Source organism: Dreissena polymorpha, chromosome 16 (assembly GCF_020536995.1).
Source record: "Dreissena polymorpha isolate Duluth1 chromosome 16, UMN_Dpol_1.0, whole genome shotgun sequence".
Classification (NCBI taxonomy): Eukaryota; Metazoa; Mollusca; class Bivalvia; order Myida; family Dreissenidae; genus Dreissena; species Dreissena polymorpha.
The window spans coordinates 950,468-962,500 of record NC_068370.1 but is presented as its reverse complement, the minus strand read 5'-3'; the positions used below and the strand labels follow the sequence as shown (position 1 = coordinate 962,500).

At 35.0% G+C, this 12,033-nt stretch overlaps 1 protein-coding gene across 1 annotated transcript in view; it reads left to right on the top strand.

Annotated features, from left to right (window-relative positions):
• Positions 1–12,033, top strand: part of LOC127862944 (uncharacterized) — a 32,563-nt gene that overhangs the window by 11,547 nt on the left and 8,983 nt on the right. Inside the window, exons 2-4 of the mRNA XM_052402209.1 lie at positions 1,237–1,412; positions 8,326–8,493; positions 11,756–11,995. Coding sequence (XP_052258169.1) covers positions 1,237–1,412; positions 8,326–8,493; positions 11,756–11,995 — 584 coding nt within the window. The remainder of the gene's footprint in view (positions 1–1,236; positions 1,413–8,325; positions 8,494–11,755; positions 11,996–12,033) is intronic.

Below are 12,033 nucleotides of genomic sequence, written 5' to 3'. Positions count from 1 at the left end.
ATCAAATTAAGGAATTTAAAAAAAACGAAAACCCAATTGTTTATGGTGTGTGTGTGTGTGTTATTTATCAGCGCGTGCACTACATTTCAAGAGAACATTTGTAAATTGACGTCAGGCCTACAAACTTTATGATTATACTATTTTATGTAGCCGGTACAATTGTGATTTCAAGCACTACTAGAAATCTTCAGATACAATTAATGTTACATGCAAATCAAAACAGTTCTAGCATATTATAACATTTTTATAATAATTAAAAAACTTGTGTGAAACCTCATATTTGTGTCTTTTGGGACAGAAAATAAAAAACTCATTTGCTAGAGCAAACTTTTATTAAATTATATTTTAAGAAAATTCTTATTTATAGAATGGAAACACTATTAAATACAAACATCAATACTCTGGAATACAATCAAATCAGTGCATTGATATTTGAAGACCTGTTTGTATTTCGCATTACAAATTACAAAGCCCACCCAAAGTAGTCAACCAGCTTTTCTGGATTATATCATTAAATAAAAAAAATCTATTTAAAGTTAGTAAGTTAGTCAGTTAGTTAATTTTCCAATTATATTAATGAATAAAGTGAAAGGTTAAAACAGAAACAGAAACAATAATGCGATATACACGAATGCATCGAGTTTATATTTCCTACTGTTTTACTATATAACATAAATTAGAATGGAATGTTTTTTAATTTAACTAAATCGAGCAAAAACAGTTTAATGGTTAATAAATAAATGAAGTATGCTACCATTAACATTCTTTGTATTATAACATGTTTTTGTAATCATTCACAAAACTCACCTTTAAATATAATTATTATAATGCAGTGCTTTTTGCATATGCAGTAAACAGGTCTATATTTTATTTTTATTTAGGGCTCGCTTGATGTTTTGTTAATCTACCCGGGAAACCTTTGAAATATGTTGTCTTGTTTGGATTGAATGTTCAATCACAGGTCGTCATTTGTTGTCACATTTATAATGGTTCACAATTCCCATTTATTGTTTAGTATAAAGAGGATACACACTTAATAGTAATTATACCGATACTACACCAACAATTATTTCATGAGTTAAACAATCATTGAATTTCTGTCAAGTGATTGTGAAGTTCCAACAATGAAGCTAAAAACGTCACAAACATTTTTTTTCTTACAAATTCAAGTGCTATTGTTTAAAGGTAGTAAATCTGTAGGTAACAGTTTCATATAAAAATATATTGTCTTGCCAGTCATCTCACAGACAATCCGCTCGTCTGCGACTGCCAGCTGCGATGGCTCATTGTGACAGTTCAGGCCGGCGTCTCCAATCTCACAGTATATGGCGCTAAGTGTAGTGAACCCGTGCACTTGAAGGGGCGTGGCATAATTGAAGTCACCCAAGCGGATCTCAACTGCAGCACGCACGGTATGTTCATCGTTTTAACATTAAAGTGACACGCTCATCTGAGCATATTGTGTACATGATGATTTCTTTTGTCACAATTCGTCTGTCATGCTTCGCCTTCGTATATCGTGAGTAGTCCTTGGTAACACTAGAGGCCACATCATTTCAGATCTTTATGAAACGTATTCAGATTTTTGTTTCCAAAAGTTATCTCTGCTGATCTTATGCATGGTTCTAGTCCGTTAAAAAACATGGCAACTAGAGAGCTGGTTAGTTTTTAATAACGTACTTTAGAAAAAAACCTGTTACACTGTAGGGTTAACTTTTTAGTTTCATTCCACTTTGTAGGAACATTTATTCTAAGGTTATCTTCGCTGACTTTGAAAACGGTTGTGGTCTGTTGACAAACGTGGCCACCAGACACAGGGCAGTCTCTTTTATATAACTTTAGTAAGTCTAATAAACATTGAAACACTCACTGTTTTTAATCTGAATGAAACATGGTAGGTGTATGTATTCTAAAGATCTTGGCCGTGTTTTAAAAAGTGATTATGGTCCGTTGACAAACATGGCCGCCAGTTTCACGGGCAGGTTTATTATATGTATATTGTAGCTAGAGCTATACTTCGTTAACATGGTATAGTTCACATTTAAGTCCAACCTTTATTTAACCTGGCCAGAACGGGTTTTGTTAACGATATCTAGACATATTTAGGAAAAGGTTCCGGTCCGTTGAAAAACATGGCCTCAAGGGAGCGAGGCAGTATCCCTTTAATGGCTATAGTGAAACCTTGTTTACACTGAAGACCTCCATAATGTTGGTCCACAACTCATTACACTTGATCCGAACATGTGTTATATTGGTATCTGGGCAGGGTTAAAACATAGTTCTGCCGCTCTGAAAAACATGGCCACATGGGGTCGCGTCTGTTTTGTATATGGCTTTATTAAAACATTATTAAAACTCTTGAAGGAAAAATTACAGTCCAATATTTACGAAACATTTGTTAGATCAGTTGTTCTAATGAATTTAATGGCCGAATACTGTAAATAGTTCCGGTTCCTTGCAAAATATTTCCGCCATGTGGCGCGTTAGTATGCTTTATATGGCTAAAGTTAAAAAGTTTACGTTCTTATGGCTACATTTATTGGTTAGAACATTTGTCAGAATAAAACCTCAGTTACACATTTCCTAGTATGGCTGACATAACTGGCACAACATAAATGAAATGCGGTAATGCGAATGTTGCGATGCTATTTTGACGGAGTCAACACACTCTCGCATGTAGGTAATTTTGAACGATGTCGCGACTGTGCTTGAAATGAAATCGATAGGGATTTAATCGACTTTCCTCTTCAAACAAACACACTTTTTGGAAGTTCTAATATTACCATTTGTCAAACAAATTAAAATACAAGAGTATCCTTCGTATTAAAAATATTATACGAATAATTGAGTAGCGCAATCATTTAAACAACAAAATGAAATTGCCTGTTAGAATGTGCCTTCTCCACATCTTAATATGAAACAGCCATTATTATATGCGCTATTTTTTATAAAAGTATATTTTGGATTGTCTCAGTAAGGCATTCCCTTTTTCTGACATTCTTGTAAGCATATCTTAAGCGCGACTTGAAATGGCATGTATTTAAGCTCACCTGATCACATATTGCTCATGGGGGAGGGGGCTTTATGATCACGTGTTGTCCGTCTTCCGTCAGTCGCAAGACGTTGTGATAATCAATTGTCGTCCATAACATACAAGTTCTTCACAACAATACAAACCTTAAATGATATATACACTTATTTGGGTAACACACGATTTTTCAAAAAGCTCGTGTGTCAAGACCGTCCAGAAATCGTTTAAAATTTCTTAGAAAGCGAACATTTTACATGTGCTCGTGTGGGAATTTGAAATACAAGACTTAAAGAGTTAATGCCATCAAAGTGTTGGATGTCAAAGGTTGCTCAATAAAACTGTGATGTTAAAAGCCTTGCTGTTGAAAGATTGAAGTCCGTGTTTACAGTGGAAGTTGTGTGGTGGGTGGGGAACATATAATCTGAATTCACAGTATATTCAGGAATTGTAAGAAACATTTGATTTGTTTGTGAGATAAGTGTTGCTGTACAGGGTGTGTTTGTTTTTCTGATGGCGTGTTCAGACATCGACTGTGCTTTTGAGGACGTCGACAATATGGCTGAACATCGTTGAAGTTGTTTTTCAGTTACTGAACAATAGTTCAAGATGGACTGAACATTTTTATGACCTGTAATAGCCATACTTTATGTGGGAAGAACTTCATGGCCTCGCAGCTTCTGGATAAGATGTTTTCGCGCAGACTGGTTTGTGTAACGTTTGCCCTCAGGAAGAATTGCTTCCTCCGAAATGTTTTTGAGCATCTTTCCCACATTGAACTCTCCAAGGCGCTATTTAAAAAAACACTGACTAGAACAACCATCTTTGGTGCGCGGCGCTAAGTAAAATGGATCATCGACTTTTGAGAATCCATCTGGTCGCTTTGCCGAATAAGCCTTGTACATGGCAATTGGGTCACGAAGATAATTTTCCCTAAACATCTTGGGGTTGACCTTCCTTTAGTCGACCAGATTCTCACCAGTGCGAGTTTTAGTCTGCCTCACATGAAACTCTATGCATTCATCACCATATGCAGTGGTTCTCAGCCTCACATCTCCCCATCTAAATATAAGGTATGCTATGTGTTTTGTTTTATGATAAAAGTATTTTATTTTATTATTGCTTTTTTTTAAACTTAACAATAAAAAAATACACAAATATACACACAAAACTAAAGAAACAACAGTTTTTTTTCCAGTTTTGTGAAGCTGCCTTTGCCACCCCATTCTATGAAATAATTAGTCGCGAACTGTTCAAAATTAAAAAAAAATAGTCGCGAAATTGTTAAAATTGTGTAAATTTCAATCGGGAACATTCTATAATTGTGAAAATTTGAGTTGCGAACTTCTTGAAATTGTGAAAATTTGAAGAGCGATTGTAATAAATTTGTAAAAAACGGCCATTCTCACAAAAGTAAAAAAGCCCCGAACAGTTCAATTTTAATAGTTAAGGCTTCCATAAATTAAAAAATTGCTTTTTATTATTGTGAATGGCGCGCCTTTTTATATGTCTGTCAGTACAATTAACTGTTCGCAAGAGTTCTTTTAGCTACCATTTTAATACTATATTGATAATATGTGTAAATTAATTTTGATGAGGTAGTCTACAAATTTGAATTTGCAAACTGTTAAAACCTCAACAATTTAAAAATGTGTCAATTTTACTGGCAATGGACTCTGACAATGGACAGCGAAACCCATGTAAATCATTTGTCACACTAACAGTATCATAAATTAATAATTTTATATGAATCAAGTTTTTCTGCGTTGGATTTTTTTATTAAAAATTTTATTTGTTAAAAAAAGAGTAGGTTTTCAATAATAAAAAAACATGTAATTTGAGCTATTACTAATAATTGAAACGATTCATTTGATAAAATAGAGTTACCCACCCTAAATTGTGTTATTCAGTTGTCCCTCTTAAGCCCGTGTGGAGACTGTTATTAAGCCACATTGTGTTTAGCAGGGAACATGGAGTTTGTGGACCAAGCCAAGCAGTTTCCCACATCTGGTCTATGTCTTGAACGTGAGAGGTTCAGCTTCCCTCGGTTGCCTTAGCCCTGTATACAGCAATGTTCAACTGTTCAATAATGTGAAGGTATGCATTTTAGAGGTGGTGTTCTGCCTTACATTGCAAACATCCATCGGACAACTAAAATAGCTTAAATTGTTTGTATAAACATTTCAATAAATAATCCAGTAAAATATACGTATTTGTGCTATTTACATGTTTAAAACACAACTAGAAGTACAGAATATATGCTAGTAATTGCCCCCTACTGGTTCCACCGGAGGGGCCTAATGGTTTGCGCTCTGTGTGTCCGTCATTCCGTCAGTCTGTGAGTCTGTCACACTTTTCTAGATCCTGCGATATCTTCCAAAGTTCTTCATATTTTTTCATGAAACTTGAAACATTGATAGATGGCGATATGGCTATAATGCACGTTTTTTCATTTTGTGCCTACGTCAAAATTGTTTGTTGCTATGGCAACAAATATATACAAGTAATCTGACAATGTAGGAGCCGGTAGGGGACATATATTGCTTGGCAATAGTCTTGTTATAAATGCTATGACTAATTCCAATAGTTTATGCATTTATTTGGATAGGCTTTGCACTTTTTGGATAAATTTACTTTCATGTTTTTATATAATTATATAATAAGAACAGAAGTAAACCTCGTTCGTTAGGCTTTTCATTTTTTGCATTGAAGATTTCACGAGTCAGTGCGAAGTCTATTCCGGAACCGGACATAATGCTGTGTGGAAAACGATGTCGACGGAAATACCGATCCAACGAGCTTAAAAGCCTCTCAATGAACTCGGTTCATAGTCCGACCCATCCGTTTAGTTAGAGAGAGGATCAATCTTGCCACATAGTGATCTAACTGATCAACGGGATTTTCATGTATTTGCTTTGTTTCGCCTTTTTGTGCACAATATCTGCGCAATTTGTTGATATCAGATAATGTTTTTTGCTGTGTTTTTATTTTCTTGGTCAGTGAAAAGTATATTGACATGTTCAATGCTTACATCCTTAAACTCATTGCTTTTTGAAGTTTCTTGCCTGATTGAATCCTTAATTTGATCATTGATGGGAATGTTCTCAGAAGCTAGTTTGTCAGTAGCAGGTTTTTCCAGCTCATGGTCAAAATCAAACAACACTCTGGAATCAAACCCAAGCTTGCCTGAAAGTCTTCATATGAAATTTCAACAACATCTTGTGTATTTGCAGTTTGCTCATTGAGTTCAGTTTCAAAGTCACTATCCTCTAGTATTAAATTCAAATTTGGATACTCAATATGATCAGACATATTTGTTGAATTTTGTTCTGTTGCAGACAGCAATTTTAGTGCAGAATTTTTACATCATAAATAAATGAAATAAAATATATAACAATAAGGCTAACGTTGTGTTTTATTATTTATTTGTTTATTTTATTTAATGTAATTTTATTCTGAATTAATTATAATTATAGAAGTATGTTTATGGCTATGAGGTCGCTGAAAATATAAGTTTCATATGAACTTTATGAATGAGGTAAAAAAGTGTTCCGTCTATAAATAGCAATTGGAAAATATCCTGAAAATATCCTGATATAAAATAGTGATAGTATAAAGCTGAATTTATACGATCGTTGTTATATCATCGATTTTCATCTGGTAATAGGATAAAATCTATTCCACGCGCATGGATACATGATCGCTTATCTAGAAATTCAATAGTATTATCCATGCACTTGTGCCATTATTGGCAACAAAAATTAGTGTAACCCGTTCAAGGTCCTATTATGAAAATCCGCTTAAATTTAATTTAACTATATTTTGTCGCATTGTTCGATTTTGGAACGGATTCCGGCAATCTATGGACTGGCGAATATATAAAGTTAGCAAATTATGTCATTACACTCAGGCTAGTAAACCATCTAAAAAAGAAAACGTCTATCAACTTGTGTCGTAATAAATATATATCAATGTATAATCGTTGCGTGTGCATACAAATCTTGAGAATTGAGTAATGTAAATTGTAAAATGAATATTGTTAATTAAAGTAATTAGATACATATTTATTTAGTCCAATGCCATGCATAATGTAAACGGGTTGTTCATTTAAACATGTCATTTTGATAATATTATAGGGAATATATTTGAATTACGGAGTGCAAATTATATTTTGAACAATGAGGAAGATGACGTCAAAATGGCTGCCGAGATCAAGATACCTGCTAACAACTTGCTGCGTAAATCAGGATCCAATCCAAAATTTGCTTTAGAATAATAAATGTGTACAACATATTTCAGTCTTGCATGATGTATTGGGTAATTTGTTAGACTAACAGTCATAGGTGAGTCAGTATTGAATGCTGTGGGTAATGTGTCAGAATTACAGTAATTTGTGAGTCAGTATTGAAAGATGTAGTGAGTAATGTGTCAGACTTACAGTCAAATAAGAATCAGTCTTGTATGATGTAATGTGTTTGCTTTCCCAACAGATTTGCGTGGGGTAGTGTAAATGGTGTATGCCAAGGGACCGGGAGATCAAGTTTGATTACCGTAGTGGTAGCATTCTTTGAGCTCCTCCGAATGACTCAAAGAAATGATTCTACCCAAGAAACGAACCCAAGAGTTTTAGATAAGCCTTAGGCTTTTGATTCAATCGAGCTTGAATAGATAGGCATAACTATTTCCTGTCCTTGCTGTGGCCCCTAGTTGGAGAGTATTATAACGTTCTTTCCAAAATCATAATACCAGAGTACCGGTCTTGTTTCTGAAAGTTATGCTGTTCGATACAATGAATATATGTTTTGTTAAGGAAAACAATGTGAACAATGTAATACATTGAACAATGATATGTTAATGGTTTCCTATGACATATAGCGATTGGACAACATAGTAGAAAATATGAGTCTCCATTTTGGAAAACTAGGCTTAATGCATGTGTGCAAAGTGTCGTGTTATATAAGACTCTGCGGTCAGCATAGGCTTATTACAGATGACACTTGCCAATGACTTAATATTTATTGAAAACGAGACATCATTTTAATGAAAACATCCATGAAAGCAGAAAGTGGACTGCACATGCTAATCTGGGATAAAATTACTCAGATGTATTTAATCCGGTTTTCCAAAATGTAGGCTCATATTCTTGAAAATTATACTTAATTTAAACAGGTTACAATGAGTTTGTCCTGTTTTGACAAAGAAACTCTTTTATCTGATTTTTTTAAAATTATTTCTTGAACTTTAGCAGTGAATTGTTTTTTGTTGGAAACTAATTTTTTGTTTGCTGCTTCTTGCAGATACGATTGAGATATTAAAGGCCCCTAATGCCACATACGATGTTGAGCCCAATGTGACGATTGTCATTGCCATAGATGCCATCACGGACCCAGACTGGCAGAACCAGATAAGCTACAAATGGTTCTGGTACTTGCCAGTTACCACGTCGACCGGTGACCAAATTATAGGTCAGTGTAGTCAGGTCAACAACACGTCCATGTTGACCCCTAAAAAATTGTTACAAAACTGATTTTTTATGTGAGAAGGTACTCAATAGCATTTGAAAAGTGTACACAAATCGGACAACTGGAAAGTTGTGTTTATGCAAGTATTGACTCACATTTAATGATATGTGTGTCTATGCTAAGGTTTTTGGGGCAAATAATTAATTAACCCTCTCCCACTCAGAAGGACAGTGAAAATGGCTGTTTGCAATCAGCATAAAGCTATAACTGCCTGAGAGTTACTTGAAGTCGGTTACGGCTTTATGCTGTTTGCTGCTCATGAGTTTTAAACGGTTGGAAACAAAGCTTTTAAAACTTGAATCCAATAAATTTAACTTTCTTAGAGACTACACTTGCGTCAAAATATGTATCCAAGTGGTAAAGAATCATCAAACTCGGAACTTTTCTAGACTGTCATTTCTGTCATCTACAATTTTGAATAACTTGCCACAGACTTCACCCTGTGGAGTGTGCCGATCACATACAAAACATATCTATAGCTTAAAGGTAAAGGTCATGCTTAGAGGTTAAAGGTTAAATAAAAGATGATTATACAAAACATGTATGGGCTTCATCATTATTGGAAAATTATAATTGTATTCCCCACACATTTTCACTGTTGGTTATGACATGATGTAGTGTTTTATCCAGGCCTCATCAGCTGGCGCCCCGCCATGCCTATGTTTTCGGAGCGCCACTCTACCCCTTGCAAAGCCCATAAGCGCGATGTGCCATTTTATCTAGATCCATCTGTTTAAAGTTTTATCCGATTTTACAATCGTTTGTTATCTCGGTGTCCCGAAAACATGCATATTAATGCATGACTGCGTATGACGCAATGAACGAGGGCCTATAACCCGAAAAGTGCTGTAAAATCAATAATCACCCCGTAGCATTTGATTGCGCGAGTTGGTATAAGCTCCAAATATGATATGTTAACTCTGCCTACGGCATTTTTGTGATGCATCTGTCATTTTGATTGGCAAAGCGGCATTATCAATTGAAAACAATCAGACATAGCAGTTTGTTCTTAATAAAACGGACTGGGATTTGTGTCAACGAATTAATGAGTCACTCGCGCTTCTTAACGACAAACTTCGACGACCCAAACATTTGGCACAGACTATTTATCTGAAATAAATCAGCAATAATTATACAGTCCTTGCGTATGACTGTTTTTTTCGCTCACCTACATGGGGTACAAATAATATTTACCTAAATTAACGACTTTACGTAGTGTTATTCAAACTAAAATGATCCGACATCTTTTTTAATATCAGAATATTCGTAAGACACAAGGCCGTAACGGTATAGATTGTAATTACTTAAAGATAAGCCGAGTTTCGAATACTGTATTTAACAAGTCAAACCCTCGCAAATTTTAAAGAACTCTTATTTACATGTATAGCAATTTAGCTCATCCAATTGTTGGAAAAAATGAGCTATTATCATCACCTGAGCGTCTGCGTCTGCGTTTGCGTCAGGTTAAGTTTTATATTTAGGTGCATTTTTCTCATGAAGTATCCAAGCTACTGCATTCAAACTTAGTACTCTTACTAACTGTTATGAGGGGACTGGACAGGCAAAGTAAAATTGTCATTTAAACGGAATTATGTCCCTTTTGTTTTATTAAGTAACTTTGAATAGTTTTGTTTGTTAATATCCTCTTTAATTCTAAAGTATCGAGGCTATTGCTTTCAAACTTTAACTACTTTCATAATACCATGGGGGCACTGTACCTGACAAGTTGAATTTTACCTTGACCTTTAAATGACTTTGTCTCTCAAGGTCAAATTATAAAATTTTGCTAAAATTGCCATACCTTCTTTATTTATGATCAGATTTGATTCATATTTTGACAAAACACCACTTACCTGACATACCATAATAGACTCCACCCAAACCATCCCCCACGCTTCATGCTAGAATCACTTCCACAGAAAATGAGTTTCCCCCATGTTTTTCTTAATTTGGAAAGATCATCTAATAAATGACTATACCCTCACACTATACAACCCTCTCAACCCTCCGACCACTTCGACCCACCAAAAAAAAAAATACTATTTCTTTTTTAAACAGTGTTTGAAAAAACACAACAATTTTCATTATTGTATTTTTGAAAGACCGTTTAATCATTTCAACCAAGAATCCCCCACAAAAAAGATGATTTTTTCATTGTGTTTCTTATTTGTGGAAGATAATGTAATAAATGACCACACCACCACACTATACATCCCTCTCCATCCCCACACCTTATTCCTTTTTTATTGAAGTTTTGAGATAGGTCCTTTTAATTTAAAACTAAAAAAATGAGCAGTCTGCACCCACTAGGCGGTGCTGTTGTTTTATTATGTAATGACTACCTATTTCATGACTGGCAAACCGGCATATACATGTAACACCGTTTGTTTAACTCTCATTGTCACGAGGAACACGCGGATATCTAACGCTGATTGACACTTTCTTTGTTCAATGCTTCATTAATTTATGAATACAGACATGATTAATAGTTAAAAATGGCATTTAGTATAGACATTAAGAAACATGTGTTATTTAATTCATTCAGGGACGTATACCAACACGTGTACGTCCCTGGTTCATGTAACCTTTTCATTTCTAAACGACAAGAGCGTTCGATATGAATGTGATGGCATTGCGAAAATTCGACGTACGCTAAACATAAACATCCGGAAAGTTTACTTTCAAATAAGTTATGTCATGATCAGTTAAAGCTTTGATTAAAAGTTTTAAAAAGTTGAACACATCTTATGTGCCTTTTGTAAGAGAATCGCCGTGTGCAATGCCTTTTTTAAGCCATTCGCCATGCCCCTCTGCCCTTCTAGATTAAACACTACATGTTGTGTTGCTAGCACTGTAGGATTCTGAATTTCATTGTAACTTAAATGAAATATCGCACTTGAGAAAATAATTTTATTATTCCAAATTTCGTTCTGTGTAGCTTAACCAATAATGTTACTCTTTAGAAAATAATGTTATTCTGAATTTCCATCTATGTAAATCACCAATATTTCTACCCTTCAGATGAGCAGCACTTCCATCTATGATCAGTATTTCTAGCTGTCATTGACCATTAAGTGGAATAATTTCTGGTTGGTCTACATATAGTGGCTTAAAGATGATTTATTCATGCATACATCTATGTTAGTTGTTTTTTATAAATCGTTATGTTCATTGAATGTTACTCACTGATATAACTACCTTACAGAGAAGCAGCCAATCCCACCCACCTCCCGCTATGACAAGTACTTCAAGCTGTCACTGTCGGGCAAGGAGCTGACCTTCACCATACCCGACGTGAAAACACCTGTAATGGCGGACAATATTGCCGAGTATGATCTCTACCAGGACCTCACGGATGACAGGCTTTTCTCCATCAATATCAGCCACAAGTTTGACCATCGAGTGGTGAACTTCACTGTGAAAGGAAAAGAGCTGGAAAAAACAAGTAGGACTTCATTTTTTTCGAATATTGCAAGGTTGTGT